Below are 25,937 nucleotides of genomic sequence, written 5' to 3'. Positions count from 1 at the left end.
TTGAGATTTTTATATAAATTTTATTTTATTTCATTCTAAATTTGAAAATATTTTAACTTTAATTTTAATTCTATTTTATTTTATCTGTAAATTAGTAAAAAAATATAATATTATTATATAATTTAATAATTTAAAATAAACTTTATTTTTATATTAAAAAATATATTAAATTATTAATTAATAACTTTCTCTTGTTAGTTAAGTTTGACTCCACCCTACCGGACGCTTACGAAAATCCTACCCTTACTGCTTGATAACATTCCATAAACAATTTTGTATTGTACTCCCTTAGAAATGGGTCAGGGGTAGCAGTCAATGCACTTGGTTGGCTGAGGATGGAACATATTAGAGAGCACAATTAAATCAAACAACATTTCAACATAATTCAGTAAGTTATGGGCGTGTGTTTGGTTTTCAGATGGCTCATTGTTGTGCGCACAGTAGTTATTCTAAAGACAGAAACTTGGGTACAAAAATTGTGTTTCCAATGCAAAGCAATGGTAGTAGTAGTAAATGGAAACTAGCTTAGCCACTGTTTGTTCTAAATGCGAGATAGTAACATGGTATGGGGGTGTGAGTGTCCAACCAGGAGATGACCTTGTTTGTCCATACCATAAGTGCACCATGCTCTATTATCAATTATGTCACTCCCAATCAACCATCTTGTCTTGTCTTTCACTGCTTCTCTTTTCTATTTTATTCCTGCACCTGGAGCTAATGCTAATGCCACTGCTTTAGGTATCATTCACTCTATTAATCCCATCATTTATTTATTATAGGAACAGTTGGCTCTCAGATTTATCAATGGTAATGAATAACAATAAGTTAGGAAGGTACTCCTACTACTTTCCTCTTTAATAATAAGTGTATGTTACCTAAATAGAACCTCCTAAATATTAGCTAATATTTTTCTTATATTCATTGATCCCAAACCCTACATAAAAGCTAAAGATAACTTATTAATATGTTATTTATTTTTCTTCTAGAGTTTTTTTTTTTTTTTTTAAATATCGCCAAAAATACTAACTTGGAAATTCTCCATTATATAATCACTGTAATATTATCTAGGTCTCCTAATAAGAGTAAGTAGACATGGAGTAAAACTAGAAATTCAGCAAGTTACAAAGAAAGGTAGCAGGTAAATGAAAGAGAGAAACAAAAAAAGAGGTAGGATTGGACGGGGGGAACTAAATACAGATATTGACACAAAATGGAATCCATTATACAGTAGTTTGAGTGAGTATATATGTCAGCGTTATGATGATGATTGACCTTCAACGCCGTCACTTTGGGTACTACTACTAACAATGAGTGATTGGTGATGAGCATGAGCAACTATTGCAAGTGGCTGTGTCAGCTGCCTCCCATCTCGAGGAGGTGAAAACATTACTGGCAGGCAATTCTCCATCTCGTATCCCAACTTGGACTTCTTGAAATGCTCCTTCAATGCTTCCAATCCCTTTATGCATAGGCTAAGCTAATAAATAAATCATATTCTATTCTAATAATAATCAATGAATGCAGGCAAATTCTAGTTCATAATAATAATACCTGGACCCTGGCGTAGGTAACCTCACAAATTTTTCTTGAATTGAAAACTTGCCAAGGTTGGCCATGGAAGGCCTTGTAGAGTCTCATTGTTGCCTCCGGAGACGTCATGTTTACAAACCCGTATCCCACATTGCACTTGTTCCTGCTTCATTCCAATTCATCACCATCAAATTCTCCACACAAACAAATTAAAGAGTACTGAAAATTAAGTGAACGAATAAATATATACTTGAAATCAATTGGAAGGTAGAGGAAGTCATAGGAGGACAAGGGCTGGTGGTCACGGCCGCCTTCCCGAATCTTCTCATTGCAATGATTACAGTGGTTATCCAACATGCTCAACAGTAGCTTCTGGCTGCATAATAATCCAACAAGCAATCTCAACAACTAACCCTCCTCTCCTCCACTCAAGTTGAATAAAATTAAATTTACCTGTACTTATTGGGTATGTTCTTAATCATGACGGTTGTTCTAGAGTCTCCATCATGTGCAGAGATTAAGAAGCGGCGAGTTTCATCAAGATGATGCTGCTTCTTTGCATGCTTTCCCTTCCTATGACGCCTACTTGGCTGCTTCGTGTCTCCTACAATGGACTCATCATCACACCGGTTGTTTCTCTCTTCTTCGCCCCCACTAGGATTATCTTTATCATCATAACAACAACCCTTGGTAACAACACCTGATTTCCGGTACTGTCCTCCTCCTGGCCGTCCGAATTCAATAATGAGGGGTTTCCCATGAATGTGGTTGCCATTCATGTGCTTCAAAGCCCTTGCTGCGTCTCTTATGTCAAAGAACTCCACGAATCTTTGGTTCTTTTTCAGTGGGGTATGCCTCACCTCCTTTACAGCACCTTATTCAAAATAATAACATAAACATAAATCAGAGTCAAACACATCAAAAGTTAAAAGTGTAGTCATAAAGATTTTGGATAGAGACACGTCACTATCATATGTATGTATGTATGTATGTAACATGTTACATGTCATACCATATCATATCATATATGCGTGCTAATTAATGGTAGATCGACAACCTCTCCGGTCCACTTAAAAGACATCACAAACATGGCCTTTGGCTTCATAAATTGATAATTAAGTCGGAACTAAAAAGAAGAAAAATAATGAAAATACCAAAAGGCTGGAAGATACTAGTGACAGCGATAGCGTCCATATGTAAATCCAAATTAAAAATCAGCAGCGTCCCTTGGTTATCCCCATCATCCCATGAGGGTACCATGTACTGTGCCCACAACACACCACCCGCCATGGCGTAGTCATGCATGTTCATGTGGTGGCCCAGAATGGCGGTGAACGCAGCCTCCGCGTGTCGGAGGTCATAGAAGTCAACCATGGCAATCACCATTCCCTCACCAACCCCTTCCATCCGAACCCCTCTCACGTCCCCGAACGCTCCAAGCTCCCTCATCAACCATGCTTCTGAAACCACCGTTCCGGAGGGTACCAAGCCTAGCATCAGCGACCTCGTAGGAGATGACGTGGGACACCAAACCCCAACTTGATGACCTAAGTAAGGGTACCACGGCTGAGAATGAGGTGGTGCCGGTGGCCTCAGAAGAGTTGGAGGCGGAGCTCCGTGGGTATAGTTTCTGGGCCTGAACTCCTCGGCCGTGGGGTCCAAGTTTCCCATTAGAGAGTGTAAAATTAAAAGCAATTAAGCAGAAGAAGGAAGAGAAGAAATGGTAATGGGTTTGTGTGTCTTTTGTGCTTCTTCCTTCTTTTTTTGATGTGATTGCCTTTTGTTTCCTTCCCAACCCAAAGTTGCGAGAAATGCACTTTGTCTCTCTCTGTCTTTCTACGTGTAAGTCGAAGACATACACTATATGTGTTGAGTGCACCCACTTCATCGTTTGAGAGTTTTTTACAAGAAAAAATGGTTACATAATTACTATTTTTTGTTTTTATTTATATTTAAATTAGAGATAATTAATGTCTAATTTACTCTCTCAAATTTTTAACACTCCTTAAAATTGTCGTCATCAACAGTTTATGTCAGTAGTGTATTATCATAGCTAAATTAAAGTTAAAAAATCATTTGTAAATTTAAAGATTAATTTAATAATTTCTAAAAATGAGGTGAAATAATACTCAATTTGATTCTTAAATTTGTATGCGAATCTTAATTTAGTGTCTGAAATTTTAATTATTTTTATTTACTCTCAAAATTTCTTGTGACTCATGTTAGTTTCTAAAATAATTTTTAACACATTAACAAAATATTGACGTAGACAGTCGAATACTTTTTTAGACTCTATAAAACGACATCATTTTTATTTTGACATTCAAATAGTCTAAAAACAATCTTGTAAATAGTATTTATTGAAATTTTATCTTTTAAAATAAATAATCTAACTATTTAAATGCTAAAATTAAATTGAATATTATCTTAAATAAATACTAATTAATTTTGTCTATCTTTTTAACAATAAAGATATTGATGTTTATTATTTTCCTTGCATATAATTAACCCATAACTAATACTCAATCAATAATTAGTAGAATTCAACTAAATATTTATAAAAATACATCTTTAAGTTTAAATACTTTAGCACATTTTGTGGGGTTTGAGAGCGGGTTAACTAAAGAAATGAAAAGTGAATATACAATATTAATACAATAAAGCTTCACATTCAAGTGATTTAACCAATTAAATTCAACCAAATCTTTTAAATTTATCTGGTTTTTTTTTAATGTTTTTTTCTCCCCTTTTTCCTTTTTTCTCCTCCTCCTCCTCCTCCTTATTATTTTTCTTTTTCATTACCGTCGTCATTATAATACCACTTCTGGATCTCCTCCTCCTCCTCCTTTTCTCATTAGAATTTCTTCTTCTCCTTCATTTTCATCATCGTTATCGTCATTGGCATTTTCTTCTAATACGCATCGTCATTATCGTTATCGTCGTTATTGTTATCATTATTATCGAATCTTTGTCATATCAATGACATTGTCTGATCCAAAATTGATTTAAAACGAGTTTGTTTGTGTATCGTTATTATTAAGTAATTTTAGTTCATTCAGAATTTAATTTTCGGTTCATTTTGGATGTAATTTCGGTTCATTTATGAGTGAATTTCTGATAATTCAATTTTATTTGTATACTTGTTTTCGAATGCAATCATTAAGTGATTTCGGTTCATTATGGATTTAAATAAGGTGTACTTAGTCTGTGCTTATTTTGAAACAAGTTTGTTTGTGTATCATTATAATTAAGTAATTTCAGTTATTGAAAATTTAATTTTCGGTTCATTCTGCTGGATGTAATTTCGGTTCATTTCTGAGTGAGTTAATGTGTATTTGGTCTCATTGTTCTGCACAATTCAAAACTCTCCCTTCTCACATCCTCTACTGAGAGGAATAAAACCAAGAAAAAGAGAAAAAAATCAAGCAAAAAAGAAAAAATAAGAGTAAAAAACTCCTCGAAACTTTTCATCGTGTTCTTCTTCTTATTGTCTTGTTCATCTTCTCCTTTTTGTTTTTACTTCTCATAATTCTTCTTATTTTACCCTCTTAACAATAATAAAAACATGAAAAAATCAAACAAAGAAGAGGAAACACATAATATTGCAAAATCACTTGATGGATTTGGATGTGTGTTTTGTTCATGATTCAATTTTATTTTTGTACTTATTTTTTAACACAATCATTAAGTAATTTCGGTTCATTCTGGATTTAAATAAGGTACATTTGGTCTGTGCTTGTTTTGAAACGAGTTTGTTTGTGTATCGTTATCATTAATTAATTTCGATTCATTCAGAATTTAATTTTTGGTTCATTCTAAATGTAATTTCGGTTCATTTCTGAGTGGATTTCTGATCATTCAATTTTGTTTATGTGCTTATTTTCGAACGCAATCATTAAGTAATTTCAGTTCATTCTGGATTTAAATAAGGTACAATTGGTCTGTGCTTGTTTTAAAATGAGTTTGTTTGTGTATCGTCATCATTAAGTAATTTCGTTTCATTCGGAATTTAATTTTTAGCATATTCTGGATGTAATTTTGGTTCATTTTTGAGTGAACTAAGATGCATCTGGTCTCGTTGTTTTGCACAATTCAAAACTCTTCCTCCTCATCTTTTACTGTTTCTTCTTCTTCTTCTTCTTCTTTATCTTATTCTTATTTCATTTTGTTATAATTCTTCTTGTTTCACTCTTTTGAGAGGAATAAAAACAAGAAAAAGAGAAAAAAAAATCAAACAAAAAAAAAGAAGAAACACATAATGCTGCAAAATTACGAAAGAGAAGAGGAGAAAACGAAAAAATACAGCAAGAACATCAGCAACAAAAAAATGACGATGAGGAGAAAATATGCGAAAAATAAAAAATATGAAGAGGAGCAGGAGGAGGAGGAGGAAGAGGAGGAGGAGGAAGAAGAAGAAGAAGAAGTAGTAAAGTTCCGCACGTATAATTACATTCTTTTAATGAGAGTAATTTTTGTTGATGCTGAGTCTATTTGATTGAACTTGGATGATAATAATATTTTGATGTGTAGCAAATATGATATTCATATCATTGAAAGTGTGTGTGATTAGAAGATTAATTTTTATGTCTATAAATATTATTAGAAATATGATTTTTGTAATAATATTATTAAAGATATTATTATACTATGTATGATTTGTAAAAATAAAATTCATGACTTAAAAATGTGTTAATTTTTGTTTGGTTTAAATTTATTGTCTTTGAAAATTTTGTATAAATCTAAAATACCCTTAAAATTTTCAATCAAGATACTAATATCTAAATTTAGTATATATAAACCAATATAAATAGAATATTGTTATTTTATATTATTTTTTAAAATTTACTAAAATACTTTTGAGATTAAATATTTTTAATTAAATTTATCATACTCTAATTTTTTTAAATAAATAGAAATATAATAAAATATTATTTTTAAAATTTATTAAAATATTTTTAATATCAAGTATCTTTAATTAAAATTTAAATAACTCTGGTATTTTTTTAAATAAATATAAATAAAATAAAATACTATTTTTTTATTTTTTAAATTTATTAAAATACCTCTACTATTTTTTTGATTCGATTTATATTGTTCCATACTAATTTGAATCACATTGATTCAATTTTAACCAATTCAATTTATATTTAAAATAATATTTTCATGTAATTCGAATCCATGTATTTCGATTTACTACTAGGTTATGTAATTCGAATTAAATTAATTTAATTTATATAGAAATATGATTTGAAACATTCATATAACGTTATTTGATTTGAGTAATTTACGTAATATTGACATTAGTTTGGTTTATATAAGTGATTTACTTTAAACATTATATATGTTAAAAATATAAAAATAAATTATTGTCGTCTTTTTAAAAATACAGTGAAATATGTTTGAATGTGACCGAACACAGTAATTCTCTTGAAGATTTGGGGCGCAAACATTATTTATGAACACTATATAGTGGCTTGGCCGGCTGGCTGTTGGACCTTGGAACCTGGACTGGCATGTCTTTTTTGTGGTGTTGCATTGACTGTAATCCGTACACGTGGCTCGTGAAGAATGAGAATTGATTGCAATTAATGCTAGTCGTACACACACATAAGGTGGAAGCAGAACCATAATAATTGAGATGTTGCTGTGTTGCTCTTGCACAGTGTCTCGTACAAATATAATTTCCATGAATTTGTGAACCCCTTCGCTCCTTTAGGATCTGCCCTTACTTTGCTGGGCCCTAATCCGATCTTAGTCTAATGATAGCTTCTTTTGTTATCACCATGCTTTATATGGTATGGCATGGCATGGCATGGCATCAAATGTAAGACAATGTATGTATTTGGTTACTGTCTCTATCTTTAATTTTAGGGGTCGCTTAAACAGTGGAACTTATATGTTTGGATTCCCTGCAAGAGTCTGTTTCCTCTTCACTTATAGTCTCCGACCGACACAAGTGTTCTTCTTGGTTTTTTTTACCCATTGACTACATGTACTTCTACTTGACTACCGCTTGTTGATTTAATTTGGCCATACAAAATGATTATTTATGTAGGGTTAATAAGCTTTAATTATTGCGCTTATATTTTTATATAAAAAATATTAAAACACTAACAAAATTTATTATTTTTTATCAATAGTTAATTAGTAATATTTAAAAATGTAAACTATATATATTATTAGATTATTAGACTAACAAATATTAGATTAATGACTAAAAATACTGATAAAAAAAATAAATTTTATTAATTCTTAAAATTTTTTCTTATCATATATTTAGTTAATATATAGCTTAAGATTATTAATTGAAATCTTTTATGAAAATATGTCAAATTTAAAAAAAAAAAAAAATTCTTTTATTAATAATAAGATTAACATATATCCTGTATTAGCCAAACCTGATATCATTTATGCTGTTGTTACAAAGAAGCCTCGATCCTGAAGACATAGTTATTGGCTTTAAATTCATATCCGAGAGAATTAATAATTAATAATCAATGGTCGTGGTCGAGCAGCTCCACACGTCCACGAGAATTCCCAAGTTATTGTCCTAGCCTGAGTCTCCAGTCTCCACAATCTTTTACCAAAAATATTTTGATTCCGATAGTGTTTGATGCTTTGCATGATGTTGTCTCTTCTCCACGTATTTCCATTGTCCTTAAATTTGCCCAACCATTCCTTAGCTTCTGTAATGTTGCGTTGAGCTCTCTTCCACTCTCTTTTTCAATGTTTTACCTTATGCTTTATTTTGACTGATTTTCATCATATTATTGGATTCTTCCATATCCATACCCCAGAGCCACTACCCCTGAAACAATAACTAAATGTGATATATTTTACATAATTACTTAACATTAGATATGTTTATTATTTTTGTATAAGGACATGAAATTGATTCTTGCTGGTTGCATACATATTTGACTAGTTAATGGCATAATATTTTGTTAGCAAGCACCACCACCAGGATCAATTTTAGTTTTCCTTTCTTTAGGAAGTATAAGTTATTTTTATTTTAGACAACTGAAAATTACATTGTGTATTTTAAAATTATCAATTAAATTAAACCCTTAGCTGAAGTTTTTTTCCCTTCCGAATTTACATTTTCGCTAAAATTAGTGCATAATATTAATATACCAACTCGGTAATAGTTTAACCCTAAACTATCATCGTGTTCTTAAATTAGTAAAGCATTAAAAATATTAATTGGATCAATATTGCAATACTCTGCCATCCAACTTATTTTCGTCCCCCGTACATTAAGATGCTAGTTAGAGATTTACTAAAAATAGAGGTGTTTTTGGAGACGAAATAATGGACCAATAATAAACTCTGTATTCTTGAAATTAAAAATAATGTGGGTGTATTCTGGGTATTTTGTGTATTATTTATCTAAGTAGTCCACAAATAATCCTTGTGAGCTGCGAAGAGTGGCAAAGGACCAGCTCCTTGAATGCCGACAGTAGAGTTGGAAATTTGAAAACCTTTATGAGAGTGTGGTGTTGATGTGGAGATATACCTTTGTGTTTGCTAAAATAGTGTTTGTATTTGTTGGATATAGCTTGTTTTAATTTTTTGGTTTTATTATTTTGTTGGTTATATAATTTTACTAAATTTATAATTAGATTTTTTTTTTCAGTTAGATTCATATTTTTAATTAGGTCTTTTTTATTATAAAAAATGTTAGAGTTAACTGAATATTTATTCGTAAATTAAAGGTATTCACAATTAATAACCTAATTAAAAAATTTAGTGAAATTATAAGGACTAATAAAATAATTAAACCTAATTTTTTCGCTTGAACTATAATCCACATATCTGTGTTGACCTTCTTCCTTAAAAAAAAAAAAAAAACTAAAGAGCAACAAATATTGAACTGCTTTGGTTTCATGTATGGAAGTAAAGTCAATTTTAATCCACATTTTTTAAATTTAATCTACGTCAAAGCGACTTGTTTTAATAATTTGAAACAGCGGACTAACTTCGGGTAAAAACCAAATAATAGAATATAAAATAAGAAGACATTAAATTAATAAGTTTTTTAACTTAGGTTGTATTTGTTTATAAAATTATATTTTTTAAATGAGACATAAATAGAGATATTATATTCTGTGATATTAAATTAGAGTATTTTAAAATAGAGAGATATCGGACGGAAATACAATTTATATTTTTTTTTTGTTATCGTTATCAATTTTTCATAATTATATGTTTTATTATTTTATTTTATTTTTTTGAATTTAGGCTGCATTTGTTTATAAAATCGTATTTTTTATGAGACATAGATAAAGATATTATATCTTGCCATATTAAATTAGTGTATTTTAAAACACAGAAACATTAGACAGAAATACAACTTATATTTTTTTTGTTATTGTTATCAATTTTCATAATAATATTTTTTATCATTTATTTTTCTTTTTAAATTATGAATGAAGAAAAAAAAAAGATAAATTAAACTTTTTTATTATTTATTCTATCTTATATTCAATTATCATTAAACAAAATACAAAAATACTAAATTTTATGTCTCTACTATTTATCTTCAATTTTCAATGTCCTGTTTTGATGGATTGTTTTGTTCGGAAATCAAAACAAAACACAACCATATACTCTTTACTTGTCTTTATTTTCTTCATTATTCGACTAATTCTTTATAGGGATAAGTATTGTTTTGGTCCCTAACGTTGAGGGTCATAATCGAACCCGTCCCGAATGTAATTCTTGATTTATAATCATCCTTAATATTTTTTTTCATATTTAAATCGTTCTTTTTAATAAAATTTTTAATTTTATTCCTAAAATACCCTTACTCCTACTTTAATTAAAAAAATAGAAAATAAAAAAAAAGAAAAGAAGGCGTTTTGGGGGGGGGGGAAGGGAATTGGAAACGCGTTTTGGGGGGGGAAGGAAACGCGAAGGGGGGAGGAGAGGGAGAGGGAGAGGGGAAAGGGGAAAAGAAGAGGGGAAGGGGAAGGGGGAGGGGGACGGCGCCGGCGAAGCTTGGAGCTGCCGTCGCTGAAAGAAACAAGAAAGGAGAGGGGCTGCGCTACGACGGGGGAGAAGAGAAGAGGAAGGATCTGCTTCTGCTTGAACTTCTGCTTCTTCTGTGACTGAGGGTTGGCCGCCGCTGTCGCGTCGTCATCGGGAAGGAGGATCCCGCCGGCGCTGCTTCTTCTTCTGCCTCTTCTTCTTCTACTTCTGCTTGAACTTCTGCTTTTGCCTGAGCTTCTGCTTCTTCTTCTGTGACTGAGGGTTCGCCACCGCTGTCACGTCATCACCGGGAGGGAGACCCCGCCGACGCTGCTCCTTGCCACCTCGCCGCTTCTGCTTCTTGCTTTGATCTCTATTTTTGCTTCGTCTTCTGCTTCTTCTGGGTCTGCTTGAGTGCTTCTGCTTCTGGATATTCTGCTTCTGCATCTTTTGCTTTGTCTTCTACTTTAATTTCTGCTTCTGCATGAGTGCTTCTGCTTTTACATCTTCTGGGTCTGCTTCTGTTTCTACTTTTAATCTGATTTTAATTTGTTATTTTCTAATTTTATCATTGTTGATTTGTTGAATCTGAATTTGAATGATGGATTGGTTCATCATTGTTGTGCTGTTGCTTTTTTTTATTTTGGATTTATTGTTGATTTGTTTTTGAATTTCTTGAATTTCTGATTTTGAGTTGTGTGTTTTTTTTGTTGAATCTGTATTTTTAATTTGTTAATGGAAGAAGAATTTGTTCCTCTGGAAGAAGAAGAACAAGAAGAAAGGTTCTCCTGGAAGAAGAAAAAGAACAAGACGAAAGGGTATTTTTGTCATTTAGAAAAAAAATTATTAGAAAGGACGATTTTAAAATAAACTACAACATTAAGGACGATTTTAAATCAAAAATTACACCAGAGACAGTTTCGATTCTGACCCTCAACGTTAGGGACCAAAAAAATACTTATCCCTTCTTTATACTACTTGTACCTTACCGATATCCTCGGCTAACAATCTCACAACCGAGAACAGGTCAAACACGCCACAAGTGCCAAGAATCTCGCACTTAACCAAACTCATACATTGATTCCCGGTAACATACCCTAAAAAGCCGAACACTACTCAAATGTCCACATTCCTCTACTACGCGGTCTATTTAAATAGACGAGCAAACTTCGTCTGGGGCAAGCAGAAAACAGTGATCATAAGCTACTAGGAAAAACAACTCCATAGCACCAAACCCTACAAATTCCTTACTTTTACTTTTGCTTGTTGAGGTTTATATTACCGAGCACTAACTTGAGCGTCAGAGTCCTTTTTGCAGGTCCCACGCCGAGATCTTCAGTTCCGAGGAGAATACTTCCGAGCCCCTGACGGAGCTTGTAGCCGATCACACTTCAGAAGCTTTATCTCGCAAGGAACATTTGGCGCCCACCGTGGGCCGGATTTAATTAACCCCCTTTTTTATTTCCCTTCCCAGTAATAACACTGTTTCACACACCTCGTGCTCTGCTTTTCTTTTCAGAAATCGAAGCATGACGGATCTGTCGGATACCCAACCACATTCTCGGACCAATGCTGATCTTATGGCGGCCAACGCCGTTTTGTTCGCAGAGAATCAGCGCATGGCCGAACTATTAGCTACACTACAAAATGGTGGTGAAAGGAAGAATGTCAACAAAGAAGCAAATACTGAACAGCACGAAGAGCATCAGTCGGAATCCAATGCAAAAGTAGGAAAAACACCCCCGAAAACAGGGAGACGACGAGCTAACCCTTTTTTTGAAGAAATTATGAGTTTTAAAATGCCTCAAAATTTCACACTCCCTATGACTCTGGCACCGTACAAAGGGATCGAAGATCCCAAAGTTCATGTCACGAAATTTGAATCTATGATATTCCTGAACAGTGACTCCGATCCCATTCTGTGCCGATCTTTTCCCACTTTTTTAGATGGTGCCACATTATTATGATTCTCTAATTTACCTGTAGGGTCAATTACCAGCTTTGACGACTTCTCTAAGCTATTCATCAATCAATTTGCAGCCTCAAAGATCTATGTAAGGGACTCAGACTACCTTAGCACGATCAGACAAGGACAATATGAAAGCCTGAAAGATTACATGACACGCTTCACAACAGCCGCCATGGAAATCCCTGACCTCAATCCTGAAGTACAGCCCCACGCCCTGAAGAGCGGCCTCCGACCAGGAAAGTTCTAGGAGGCCATAGCCATCGCGAAGCCAAAGACGTTGGAAGAATTCCGAGACAAAGCAACATGGCAGATCGAAATTGAGAAGCTGCGTGAAACTCGGAGGAATGAGAAACAACTGCCCCGAAAAGAGGAGGACAAATCTCAAACAAGGGACTCCAAGAGGCCTTTCAAGTTAACCCCAAAATTTGACTCATACACGAGATTTAACACAAGAAGGGAGGACATCCTGAAAGAAATACTACATAACAAGCTCATCAAGCCACCAAGCAGGGCCGACTCATATCAAGACCAGAGGTTCGTCGACAAATCGAAGCACTATGCCTTTCACCAGAAGTTCGGGCATACAACCGACGAATGCATCATTGCCAAGGACCTCCTGGAAAGACTAGCGAGACAAGGACACCTGGACAAATACATAAGCAAAGCCCGACCAACTTCAGAAGGTCACAATGACCGACGCCAAGAGCGAACACCAAACACACCAGACAAGCTCAGAACGCAACCTCCGCCGCCAAGAGGAGTTATAAATTGCATCTCAGGAGAATTTGCAAGCGGTGGTCAAACCAACTCGACACGCAAACGCCGAATCCGAGAAATGCTAACAATGCAACAAACAAACGAGGCGACGGCCCACAAACCACGAACACCGAACATATCTTTCGAACAATCCGACTACCAAGCAAGGTCGGATAACCTAGACGATCCGGTGGTAATCTCAGTCCAAGCAGGGGATCTCCTCGTGAAGAAAGTCTTACTCGACCCCAGCAGTAGCGCAGACGTACTTTTCTATTTCACTTTCAAAAAAATGAAGCCCAACATCCAAAGCCCATACCACGCAAGCCCAGCCAGAGAAACACGTTAAGCTTGGGGGCTACCCAGGCACTAAATCCACCCAAACAATCTAATTTCACAAGTCGAGGATATAGAAAGCTCAACATGTTCCCCATGCCGAGCTTGGGGACTGTGTACCTTACCGATATCCTCGGCTAACAATCTCACAACCGAGAACAGGTCAAACACGCCACAAGTGCCAAGAATCTCGCACTTAACCAAACTCATACATTGATTCCCGGTAACAAACCCTAAAAAGCCGAACACTACTCAAACGTCTACATTCCTCTACTTTGCGGTCTATTTAAACAGACGAGCAAACCTCGTCTGGGACAAGCAGAAAACAGTTATCATAAGCTACTAGGAAAAACAACTCCATAGCACCAAACCCTACAAATTCCTTACTTTTACTTTTGCTTGTTGAGGTTTATATTTCCGAGCACTAACTTGAGCGTCGGAGTCCTTTTTACAGGTCCCACGTCGAGATCTTCAGTTCCGAGGAGAATACTTCCGAGCCCTTGACGGAACTTGTAGCCGATCATACTTCGGAAGCTTTATCTCGCAAGGAACACTACTTATTACTAATTCTTTGATATTTACGAATTTTGGGGTGTAATTTTATCCACTCCAAACACTTTTATGTATGCTTTTGTTTATTTATTCAATATATATGTATAAAAAGAATTAACTAGAGCTATGGAGCCGAGAACATAGTCTTCTGGAGGACTGGGAGAAGCACTGGATCGCGGAAAGCATGAGAATCATGACAATTTCTCTAAGCATACATGATCTAGAAAAACCAATTATAGAGTGAAGATCAAACTATGAGCACCTTGTTGAAACTGAATCTCTAAGACTTCATATCAACAACATAAAAAAGAGTAGATAAATTAACCTAAGTTACCTTTAAACTGCATACTTTGATTCTATTTACACAATAAACAAAGGCATTTAAACACCTAAATGCCATGCATGGCGAATCTTAACTAAAGGACAGCATGGTGCAAATCAATTGTGGAACAATGGAGCGTTCCCCTGCGCGCGCAAGTTAACCAAGATCGATATCAACCCGTTCCGGTTTTCCTCTTTCAGTTTCGTCGCCAACAAGCTCGGCTCCGAGCTGTCCTTTGTCTCCAGCCCCAAAAGCATACAGCTTCCCTGATTCTGTTAGCGCAAATGTATGAGCATTCCAGTATATGGAATTCGTCAGGCTAATGTGTACCACCCGTTCGTTGATCTCTTTCAGGGAAGCGACAAGCTCTGGACTCGACACGTTCCCTTGCCTGTTGCCCTGCAAGGAAGAAACATGCCATGGTTGATTAGCTTCCTTAGAATTAATTAAGCCATTAGAAAGATTTAATAAATATTAATTGAATACACTACAAACATCTCATATATAGGCTTGTGCTACTTTTTCCTTGGCTCTGGCCTCTTTGAGGGAATTTGCAATAAAATTTGTTCACTTTCATTGCAGACTTCATACATGAATCCAAGAATACTCAGATCATAGTGCTAGCAAGTCCTTTGTTCTTTAAGTCCCAATTATGGGAGAGCACTAATCAGTTCATGATGTCATCAAGGTACAAAAATATCACAGGAATCAAGAAGAGGTGGTGCAACACACACTTCGTTTGAAACAACCAAGCATACAACTCACAAAATCAAGCAAGGGAAAAAGACTAGAAGCAAAGCAGACCTGATCATCATTTCCAGGGTTATGGCCGAGACTAGAAGATTCCCCACAACCAAATGAATAGACATCGCCGTTATCACACACGACAAAGGTTGCGTAATCTCCTGTAGCAACATGGACTGCCTTGACATTGCTCAATGCTTCCACCACCTTAGGTGTTGATTCACATTCTTCGTTTCCATGACCTAAGCAACCATAACGGCCCCACCCCCATGTGCAAACTCGGCCATCCTGCCCCACCACAGCAGCATGCCAAGCACCAGCAGCAACCGCCACCGGCTGAAGGTGTAACTTCTGGAACTGTTCAATCAAACGAGGATACTTCTCATCAGTTCTTGTGCCGTGTCCAAGCTTCCCACCCAAGCCACACCCAACAGAGTACACTGACCTGTCAAAATTTCAAAGAACGATTGCATAATCAATAAAAATCCAAATACTCATTACAATAAGAATGAAAATGACCTGCACATTCTAGTTTACTAAAGAGAAAAAAGGTTGAAAATGCTTGAACACCTGTCCAAGAACGAAGTAATTGACTTTTAATGCAAGTACATAGCCAGCTAGAATAACAGAATGTGAGATATAAGAGTTGCCAATCAACGAATAAGTCAGAATACTAATAAATTATCCTGAATAAATATGAAGGATTAAAGACTGCCTAATATGTATATTACATAAAAGGGATACAGTCGGAGCTCACATTCCACTGGGCTGACATGCCAGACAAAGTAGGTAGCAGTATCCGGCAGCGATTTGGACAACTGGTATATGTTCAAGAGCTCCTAATAAAGGATGAGGTTCTACATCACTTGGATCAGTATGGTGACAGAGTTTGCCATCATTACCCCAAGAAAACGTATACACCCTGCCTTCTCTTGACAATACAGCTGTGAAGAAGTTTCCAATAGCAGCTTGAACAACAAATATATTTTTCAAAGACTCAACTAACTGTGGAGTTGTAACCATCTTAGATCCTTGAGTCCCAAACTCAGCTTCACCGAATGAATCTTTGCCAAATGCATAAACCTGGCCAGCATCACTGATCAACATTGTCCTTCCAGCCCCAGACGCAGCTTGTATAATTCGAATGCCTTGCAGAGCTCTGCAATGTAATGGTATTTCTATTAGTTCACTTTCCATATTTGATTACAACTACATGATAAGCAATAAGAACTGTGGAATCTTCAAATGTCCCAACCTGATCGGTTGAGGTTGCCACATGTCTTCAGTGGTGCCATTCCCAAGTTGTCCTGAACCATTGGACCCAAATGAATAAACAATCCCTTTTGAGTTCACAGCAATGCTGTGACCAGGACCTGCTATTGCCTGTGATTTCTCCCTCCTGCAACATGTTTCTCCAGCTATCAAAAACCTCAGCACCAATTTCCAAGAACCCCCACATCTCTGCTTCAAATATTGCCTCTGTTCTATTGACATTGGCTTAAAGATCACTCTCTTCTGGCACATGTCCAATGCAGCTAGCTCAGACAAGGACAATTCGAAATCCGGAGCAAAGTTTGCTGGCGTCCTGAAGAATGAGCATGTTGCCTGCAAAAATTCTGTTAGCATCAGTAGCATTCAAGCATAAACTTGAGAGCCGAAATGCAAAAAAGTACATTGCTTGCCTCCAATTTAGCAAGGTCCTGAGGATCCAAATTACATGCTGTGAGGACATGAAGGACAATTGAGGGATTAGCAGACAAGGGAAACTCTCCGGGACCGGAGCCCCCGAAGCAATGACGTTGCTGCCTTTGAAATATTGGTAATGGTGCGGCAACAACAATGGCAGTGATTTGCTGGTCATTGATGTTATGGTATTGGATAGTTGGGGTTCCACTTGTAGTAGCATCCATGGGCACTGCCACACCTTATGCAGTGCCCGAACTTCGCAGAATAAAATGCCTAACACTTCTGGTAATTACAAAAAAAATGTTCAAATACATTACTACATTAAAATAATTACTATGTTTCTCTAATCAAAGCATCTGAAAGAGTGAAGAAATTATACATGTTGTTGTAACTTGCAAATGCATGTACCTCAATGATACAATTGACTAGCAAATCTCAGGTCTCAAACCTATAAAGAAAAATAAATAGCTCATAAGAACTCAATATGTGACACACAGTTGAAAATAATATGGCTGAATAGCATAATTAACTATGGCATTGCAAATCAAAAGCATCATAAGGCATGCATTTACACCTACAGAATGATGTGACCGATTACAGTCAAAAGGACAAAACACTGGCTTTCACAAATACCAAACCCAAAATTCAGGACCGATCGTTCTACAAAACACTTGATTAAGGGTGATGATCCGGATGAAAAAGATTAAGGGTGAAATATAGGGTGAGGAGTCCAAAGGAGGAAACTTTGAGAAGTATACTGTTCCAAAATGATGGAAATGTTCTACAGCTCAGCCAAAACAAACACCAGAAAATAAAAGAATTCTCTGATCAAAGCTGAAATCTCCGTTCATATGGACTCATCGTAGCTCAACAAAGCTCGATCATCCCAATCAAAAAGAATTAAACGAAAAAAAAAATACATATGTACAATCTTCCAACATGACTCAACCCAGAAGACCAGAAACCAAAAATCGCTCCTTTATTTCATTTTTTGACTTTCCAGATCAGGGAATCAATAGTCACCTCAAAAGAACAAGGACACTTGTTGAATACGCTACCATTAAAAAAATGGGGCAAAGCAGAAAACAAAAAATAGAAGGCAAGCAGAACAGCAACCATACGGTTCAAAACGATTTTTTTTTATGTGAATGGCATTTATGATCGTCATAGATCAAAGCAGAGAAACATGGAAAGATGATTACGTATGATCAAGAAGGATTTCTGGAAGTGAGTTCTCATCGGTGGAGAATTTGCATAAAAAGTTGCATAATTTGGATGAAACAAAGCAAATGGGAAGTGGGAATTTAGATGAAATTGGAATAGAGGGGAAGAGAGAGAAAGGTGGAATTTTTGTTGTGTGTTTTAGACTTTTAGTAGTTTAATGAGTCAGTGGATGGATCAAATAATCAATAATTTTCTTTCATTCTCATCAGATAGAAGACGGTGGCCCTCTCTTCTTATCTGTATGGGTGCACGCGAATCGGATTGGATTGGATATGGTCAAAATTTCGATTCGATTCATATTAAAATTATCCGTCGGATCAAATATCTGCAGTTTTTAAAGTTGAATTCGATCCGATTCAATCCGTATATTTGTGGATCGGATATCAGATATATCCACAAAACATAAAAAAATTTTAAAAGCTTATTTTTTAAAAAAAATTATCAATAAAATTCATTTTTTTATTTTTTTTAAATATGTTTACTTTTAAAATAATATTAAACATACTTTTTTTAAATAATAAATTAAAATAATACAACATATATGATAATTATTAGTTGAAATAAAACATAAAAAAATTTATTTATTTATTTCTTTATTTTTGCGGATATGCAGATCGGATGTGCGAATACCAACACAAAATTCGCAATCCGATCCGATTAGTGTGCGGATCCGATCTGATCCGATCCGAAAGTCTTGCGGATCGGATCCATATCCGCAATTTTCGGATCGAATTCGGATAAATACCGTTGATATGCGGATCGGATCCGATCCATAAACACCCCTACTAGTTATCTGTGTAGTATGTACTCTATATTTAAAAAAAATATTTTTCCGTATTTTTTTTAATAGATTTTAGAATTTATCTCAAGATGAATTTCACATTTAAAAATATAAAAATAACATAGTGCGAATGATATAATACAAATTTTCTATTTATTAATTTAGGGATTATAAAGTTAACGCGTTATATCTCAAATGATATAGTTTTTCTATTTTTATCTAAAAATTTTGAATTTGAGTCTCACTTCTAATTTTAAAAAAAAAAATCTAGAAATTATAAGTGAAAAAACAGACTGAACCAAACGGATTAAAACATCAAAAACAAAAAAATGAGTCAGACGAGATTTTAAACTCACCAAATTTAAAAAATATGTCAAAATTGCACCGTCAAAATTGCGTACCAAAGCAAGGGACAATCATTTTTTTGGGTTATTTTAGTAATTTTAAAGATAATATCAATACAAAATGTCAAAATTCACTACTAATGGAGTAGGATTTCATACAAATAGAGTCTCCCTAATCCTGAACTCCTTCTTCCGGTCTTTCCTAACCCTGAACTTTCTCTTCACTCTCGTCTCTCAAGCTCTCTCGCATTCTCAGGGTATTGGTGGCGGCATGGGTATTTTTCTTGTAAGAACCCGATTTTCGATAAACAGGTTTTTTCTGGCTTTTTTAAAATTTATTTTGCAAAATCTCGAATCACGGCCCAATAAGAAATAGTGAAGCTGACCCAATAGTAAAAAAAAGGAAAAAATTAAAAATTAAAAAGAAAAAGGCCATTAATAAGGTCAAAATTGACTTTATGAGGGTAATTAACTCCCCCTAAGTCAAGTTTGACTAGTAAATAATAGATATTAGATTACTATTGGTTTATTTTCTCACTAGAGACTTTTTGAGCCGGAAATTCACTTTTAATGACGATTTTGCGTGCGCTGAGAAAAACTCTTGTAACCGAAAACTTCGAAACCAGTGGTAAAAATAACTTATACCATGGTAATTGTGTCCCAAGATTAATATTAGCCATCTATTCATGATTTATTTCTTTAAGAATAAATCTTAGCCATTAATTATTTTACCACACGGTAAAATTTATTTCGAATTAAATTTCTGACTAGTATTCCACAAACGACTCCTAGAGATCCCAAATTCTCTTACTTGCCACCCAAGTAACTTGTCTCTCCTTCTCAGCCTCTGAGCCGAGACTATCCTAGCCTTTAACCCCTCTCTGTTGTGTTTTTAACCTCGAGTAACTAACTGCGGTTAACTGTGGATAAGCTCGACACGCAAGCGCTGACCAAGCTTCCTCGTTTTCATGCCCCTTCTTCATTAAATTCCAGCCCTTTACCACGAAAATTTCAGCCCCTTTTACCATCATAAATTCAGCAAGACTTTGATTTTTTATTTAAGGAAGCATTGGCCACAAAATTCACAAAACACTTTACATATTTTTACACTCTTTTGACCGAATTCTTGAGAGAGAAAGGGAGAAAATTCTTGAACTTGTTCTCCATGATCCAGCCCCTATTTCAACTCTTCTTCTATTGTTCTACATGTGTTTTTCAAGTACTCAAACCATACAAGCACAAACTCTTACCCGTAAACTCTTGTTCTTTCTCCTTTCCTTTTTCTTTTAAAAAAATAGTAGCCATGATGAATCCTTACTGTCTTCCATATATATAGAACTCCTCTTGAAGCACTCATAGAGCACGTCTAAGGAGTTAAGGAGTTTCGAGCTCACAGTGATTTAATTTCGACGTTTTGCGACACTTTAGGTCCAAAAAACGAAACTCACCACCACCAGCTGTGTTTCTTCCCTTGTATCATTGTATGCACGTTTTCTAGTGTGAGAAAGGTTTGCTAACTGAATTACATAAGAGGTAAGGGTTAGGATTAGTTAGAGTATGGTTGTGCTTGTTTTCGGTGCTTATATGAGCCACTTTGTGGTGAATTTATGCTTGTTTTGAATTTTTAGAAATTTTGTGAGTTACCACTGTTTTGGCTTGCTAAATATGTGTAATTTATTGTTGTATTACCTCTAGATTTTGTGTGAAAACAGCCGGAAGCATAGAAGCGCTTGGGGTTTAAGTTTCAAGATTTAAACGTCACAAAAAGTGAAGAAAAATATAAAAATTGCACTTCTGAAATTTTTAGTCACTAAGAGCACAAAAATTATGATAGAAAAGTATTAAAAATTAGTTAAAAAAATAGTTTTAATCCTATGGAACAAAGAAGGAAAGGTAAAAAGAGTGTTATGGTCATTTTTTTGTAAAAAGAGAGATAAAAATCTAATTTAAATAAAAAATAAATAAAATTCTGAATTTAGTGTCATTAGGGGTAAAATAATAATTATAAAAATTATTTGGGTTAAGATTATAATTATAAAAAGGTTTCGGACCTAAATAAAAGTTTTAGTAAAAGTTAGAAGTAAAACAGTAAAAAACAGTAATTAGAATAAGTAAATAAAATTAATAAAGGGTGAAATTTGGCATTAAATAAAATTATTAGGAATAATTTTAATCATAGACAACTAATAGGATTATTTCGGTAAAATTTGATGCTACATAAGGTTAAACGGTAAAAACTAGAGAACTTAGGGGCATCTTAGTAATTTCAGACATAAAGTCAAATTAAAAATGAATAATTAACTTAATCAAGGAGAAACGGTATATTAGGAAAATATGAAGATACAATAGTAAAATAATAACATTAGGAGTGAAAGCGTCATTAAAAACGAAACGAAAACGGTAAAAAGAAAAGTTAAATAAAAAGGGCAAAATGGTAAAATGCGATAAGATTGAGACGTTTTAAGAAAAATCCGAGTACAAGTTTTTATAAAAAGAAAAGAGAAGTCCCTTAGAAATAAATTCTGTTGAGATGTGCCGCGGAAGAAGAAACTGTAAACCCCAAGGTGCTAAGAAGTACCTGGCAGAGCGGACTTTCATCCTGCCTAGCCAGAGACTATATGAACGTGGGGACGCCCACCATATGGACTGCTACTTACTAGGAGCACCTTGTATTTTTGGGCCATTCTTTATTAGTGCCGCGATTGTATTTCGGACACCGGTGCGTGACCAACCCAGTGGAATAGCCATATCCGGACTTGGACCGGGTAACGTCGGGTTGCGGGTAGCCAACCGACGCATGAGCTCATGGCCTGTATAGGACCAGGCATGCATCATACTTGATTGCTGCATTTATCTGTGATTGTGATTTATCTCTACTTCCTGTACTTTGTGTTTGTTTACTATTCTGCTATATACTTGTGCTTGTACTTGTTTGTGTGACTTACCAACCTAACTGCGCGAAGTCTTAGACTTAGGCTACGGAACCTCTTAGGTTTTCCGGTGTAGTACCCTGCTGGGAACCTTAGGTTCTCATCCCTTACTTCCCCGTTCCACAGATGCAAATCGGCAAGATCTTCTTTGAGTTTTCAGCCTTGGGACTAGCGAGTAGCAGTAGCATTACTGGAGGGTCAGAGCGACTTCTTTTACTTCCACAAAGTACTTTCGTATTTCTTCAGCTACCAGGGATCGATGACCAGCAGTAGTTATAATAGTAGCAGTTGTCTTTGCCCTCCCTTTGTATAGACTTTTAGAGGGTTAGGTGCTTTTGTAAATACCTATATAAACAAGTTAGAATGGGTCCCAGACTAGAGTGACTCTTATGAGTTGAGGCCTATTAGTATAAATATAGAGTCTGTAAATATTTTCATAAATAAGCAACGACGTAACCCAATGTGAATCATGATGTACTAAGTAAGCCTTTGGGTATATATGTATGATATTACTATATTTTCTGTATTTTCTATGCTTCGAGTATATATTATCTATTTAACTATTATATACTTCGTTATTATATCAATATATCTGACACGTGATCTCGACTAACGCTACAGACTCATATGTATATATTTAATATAAGGTCTAGAGTCTCTAAGAAAAGTCGTGAAGTAGCACCTAGCGGCTAGCATTGGTCATGACATGCTAGAAGCTGGGTCGTTACATCTCTCACACAGTCACATCGGCGAAGGTGTCTCCCTCTCTCACAGCTCTCCCCTTTCGTCCCCGACCCTCTCTGCAACTGCATCACGTCTCTATATCCCTCACATCCGCGGTGGCGCGCTCGTCTCTCATCTTTCATAGCTCTACCTCTCGTCCCTGGTTCTCTCATCGACTGCGTCACCTTTGTCTTCCTCATATTCGCGGCGGGGCGCTCATCTCTCCCCTCTCATAGCTCATCTCTGGCTCTTTCGGCAACGACAAACTCCTCCTTTAATAACTGGTAAGCTATTTGTTTATTTTTTTTCTTTTATTTTTCTCTTTGTGGGAGATATATTGATGCTTGAAGATTCTGTTGGATTATTGAGTCTGTTTATTATTAATTATTGATTCTGTTTGATTACTATCACTAATTCTGTTTAATTATCTATTCCTCTAGTTTTAAATTTGGGTATTAATCCAATTGTAGGTGAAGGTGAAGATGTGATTCCTCGGAGTGTTAGACGAGGCGGTATTTCAATTTCCGAAATAGATTCAAATTTTATTGATTTTGAAGTTGACAATTGATTTATGTTTTGATTTATGGATTATATTGTGTATTTAGTTTAAGCGTAGTTTGATTGTTTGATATAAATTTATGTGTGAATTATGTGTTTAGATTTTATTGTTGTGATGTTTGAGACTTATTAAATTATTATGGTTAATATTGTAATTTAAATGTGTTTGAGATTTAGAATCATATTATTTTAGGTTTTTTTTTTTTTAAAAGATTAGCTCATCAACCCGCCAGTATACTCTTTGGCAGTACAAGGTAACAAGTCGAACCGATATCAATTTGGCAGGATGGATCGGTTTGTCCCATATTTGAGCGAGCTTTGACAGAATATGACTTTCTCGTCTTCGAATCTCAAAATTCTTCTGTCTTCATCTTAATTTTGTCGTAAAGGATAATTGGGTCTCATTTTTCTTTTTATATTTTTTCATAATTTTTTTTAAAAAAATATTTTTTATCTCTTTATATTCTTATATAAACTTTTTATTTTTTAAAAAAATAAAAAATAAAAAATATAAAAATAATATATAAATACATATTGTCTAAATTTTAAAATAATAAATTAATCAAAAATTAATATTTAAGTCTAATTAAAAAAATAAAATAACAGAACATAATATAAAAAAATAAATAAATCTTAACACAAAATATATATAATAAATAAAATTACTAAAATATTTATAAAAATATCTTAAATAATATTAAAAATAATTAATTAAATTTCGTATTATTTGAGAATTATGGAAGGCGGCCAGGTCTCCGCAATTATCTCGAAAAATTTCTTCCTCAATCTTCATTCCCGTAAAAAACAATTTTCGTCTTCGAATTACTATTTAGAACAACACCCACAAAATTTTTTGGGTCTCCGAGAGTTTTGCGGTTCCTACTAGGGATGCATATGGGTCGGGTAAAGTTGAGTTTGATGTGACCAAAACCTAACCCGAAATATACACCGGATCTATTTATTAGACCCGAACCCGGCCCTAGACCCGATGAAACCAATACACTTTCGGGCCACAATTATACCGGGTGAAAATCGGGCCGTTAACATTACATTACGTTGATACCTTCTTGTAAGCTAGCATGTAAAAATATCCAAATTTCCAATACTCTAACCATTATTTAACATGATAAAATTCACTTAGAAAAATATAATAAGAACCAACACTTCTTCAAAATTAAAGCATAAGCACAATCAATACTAAAGCATAACCACAATCAATACTAATATTGTCTAATAATACCAAATATTTAAATCAATACAAATAACACACTATTATGCATTAGTCTAAAGTTTTATGCATTCTAAACATAAAACATTAACTTATAGTCTTATAATGACTGATAACACAAAATATTAAGGTTTACAATACTTAAATTCCACATAAGAATAGTCATGATTCATCACTAATAACACAAAATATTAATTATGTATGATGACCGGGCCATCGGACCGACTTCGGACGACCCGAACTATGGCATGGACCCGATCTTTAATAATGACCGGGTCTATTTTTGAGACCCTTACCCGGCCCTAAATTCGATGAAATCACACCAAACTAACCCCTAAAATATTCGAAATCGAGCCAGACCTTCGAAATGGGCCGGATCATGTACACCCCTAGTTCCTACAAATATGTGGCTTTATAATTAGTGTTGTTGATGTTACGCGTATGTAATACGGGTTGTAACTTAGTAACTGACTCACCACACTTAGACACTAGTCTTTGGGAGGACATGACTCCTACTTAGTGTTCTGTTCTCACTTCTCAACAAACTTGAGTCTTTGAGTTAAATCTCGGAATTTGTTTTCCTCTTATTTTCTATATCATATGATCATAAACTCTAAGTATAAACCCTATAATTAATTAGTTTTAGGATAATTCACTCATATAATATCTTTATAATATATAATATGATTTAAATATAATTTTTAATAATATAATAATAATAATACACTAACAAAAGAATTATACTACAATAATAATACATATTTTTATTCTTAAATTCTTTTAATAGAAAAAATAAAAAAATTTAATCTAAATTCATATTCTTCATATACTTTACTCGAATTATATATCATACATGGATTTTTATTTATAGAAAAAAGATAAATATATATTTAATTATTAAGAAAATATGACTAGTAAAAATTTGTAGAGCTTAATAGTGAACCATTAACTTGGAAGAAGTAGAATTTAATTTGAAATTATTTTTTCGAACTTTTACTACTTGCTTGCTCCAAGTTGGTAATAATTGATGATGTTTTTAGCAACCTTGAGAGAGTAACTCAGTAGATAATGCTCATCTAATTATGACTAGTCAAAGCTTCATAAAAAATTGAGTCGTCATTGTCTTGGATTAAACTTATCTAACATAAATAAACATAAGTGTTAGTTTGGACTTTGGATTAATTTATTTGAGTAAAAAAAGTATTTTTTATTAAAACTAAAATATTTTTATTAAATTTTAAATACATTTAGATATATTTTTTTAAAAAAAATATTTTTATTAAAAAA

At 34.3% G+C, this 25,937-nt stretch overlaps 3 protein-coding genes across 6 annotated transcripts; 1 reads left to right on the top strand and 2 right to left on the bottom strand.

Annotated features, from left to right (window-relative positions):
- Nucleotides 1–1,087: 1,087 nt before the first annotated feature.
- LOC112734338 (protein terminal ear1) lies at nucleotides 1,088–3,354 on the bottom strand. Of its 2 annotated transcripts, none has more exons than XM_025783600.2 (5): nucleotides 2,685–3,354; nucleotides 1,984–2,404; nucleotides 1,781–1,906; nucleotides 1,552–1,696; nucleotides 1,088–1,459 (listed from the first exon to the last, which is right to left on the bottom strand). In XM_025783600.2, the coding sequence occupies exons 1-5, from the start codon at nucleotides 3,199–3,201 to the stop codon at nucleotides 1,256–1,258; spliced, it is 1,413 nt and encodes a 470-aa protein (XP_025639385.1). In that variant the 5' UTR covers nucleotides 3,202–3,354; the 3' UTR covers nucleotides 1,088–1,255. The 2 variants fall into 2 exon arrangements, with proteins under 2 accessions (XP_025639385.1, XP_025639386.1); XM_025783601.3 differs by having other exon boundaries at nucleotides 1,552–1,693.
- An 8,675-nt stretch (nucleotides 3,355–12,029) lies between these two features.
- Nucleotides 12,030–14,156, top strand: LOC112735605 (uncharacterized). Its single transcript, XM_029291286.1, has 4 exons — nucleotides 12,030–12,402; nucleotides 12,487–12,668; nucleotides 12,780–13,487; nucleotides 14,013–14,156. The coding sequence occupies exons 1-4, from the start codon at nucleotides 12,030–12,032 to the stop codon at nucleotides 14,154–14,156; spliced, it is 1,407 nt and encodes a 468-aa protein (XP_029147119.1).
- Nucleotides 14,157–14,351: 195 nt separating this feature from the next.
- On the bottom strand, nucleotides 14,352–18,292 carry LOC112734337 (ultraviolet-B receptor UVR8). 3 transcript variants are annotated; one of them, XM_025783598.3, is made up of 7 exons: nucleotides 18,065–18,292; nucleotides 17,271–17,310; nucleotides 16,859–17,144; nucleotides 16,432–16,781; nucleotides 15,934–16,335; nucleotides 15,237–15,621; nucleotides 14,352–14,831 (listed from the first exon to the last, which is right to left on the bottom strand). In XM_025783598.3, the coding sequence occupies exons 3-7, from the start codon at nucleotides 17,084–17,086 to the stop codon at nucleotides 14,589–14,591; spliced, it is 1,608 nt and encodes a 535-aa protein (XP_025639383.1). In that variant the 5' UTR covers nucleotides 17,087–17,144; nucleotides 17,271–17,310; nucleotides 18,065–18,292; the 3' UTR covers nucleotides 14,352–14,588. The 3 variants fall into 3 exon arrangements, with proteins under 3 accessions (XP_025639383.1, XP_025639382.1, XP_025639384.1); XM_025783597.3 differs by having other exon boundaries at nucleotides 17,242–17,310; nucleotides 18,065–18,290; XM_025783599.3 differs by lacking the exon at nucleotides 17,271–17,310 and having other exon boundaries at nucleotides 18,065–18,217.
- Nucleotides 18,293–25,937: the final 7,645 nt, after the last annotated feature.

Source organism: Arachis hypogaea, chromosome 3 (assembly GCF_003086295.3).
Source record: "Arachis hypogaea cultivar Tifrunner chromosome 3, arahy.Tifrunner.gnm2.J5K5, whole genome shotgun sequence".
NCBI classification, from domain to species: Eukaryota; Viridiplantae; Streptophyta; class Magnoliopsida; order Fabales; family Fabaceae; genus Arachis; species Arachis hypogaea.
Note: the sequence above shows the minus strand (reverse complement) of the source record. Positions and strands in the feature narration are given on the sequence as shown.

Excerpts from the sequence above, each read along its gene's own strand:
- LOC112734337 (XM_025783598.3), bottom strand. The coding sequence starts at position 17,086 with ATGGATGCTACTACAAGTGGAACCCCAACTATCCAATACCATAACATC. Across the intron at positions 15,622-15,933 it reads GCATGTCAGCCCAGTGGAAT|GTCAGTGTACTCTGTTGGGT; the intron begins GTGAGCTCCGAC and ends AAATTTTGACAG. Across the intron at positions 14,832-15,236 it reads ACCCTGGAAATGATGATCAG|GGCAACAGGCAAGGGAACGT; the intron begins GTCTGCTTTGCT and ends TCTTCCTTGCAG.
- LOC112734338 (XM_025783600.2), bottom strand. The coding sequence starts at position 3,201 with ATGGGAAACTTGGACCCCACGGCCGAGGAGTTCAGGCCCAGAAACTAT. Across the intron at positions 1,907-1,983 it reads AACATACCCAATAAGTACAG|CCAGAAGCTACTGTTGAGCA; the intron begins GTAAATTTAATT and ends ATTATTATGCAG. Across the intron at positions 1,460-1,551 it reads TTACCTACGCCAGGGTCCAG|GGATTGGAAGCATTGAAGGA; the intron begins GTATTATTATTA and ends CTATGCATAAAG.
- LOC112735605 (XM_029291286.1), top strand. The coding sequence starts at position 12,030 with ATGACGGATCTGTCGGATACCCAACCACATTCTCGGACCAATGCTGAT. Across the intron at positions 12,403-12,486 it reads ATCTATGATATTCCTGAACA|GGTCAATTACCAGCTTTGAC; the intron begins GTGACTCCGATC and ends ATTTACCTGTAG. Across the intron at positions 13,488-14,012 it reads ACCCCAGCAGTAGCGCAGAC|GTCCCACGTCGAGATCTTCA; the intron begins GTACTTTTCTAT and ends TCCTTTTTACAG.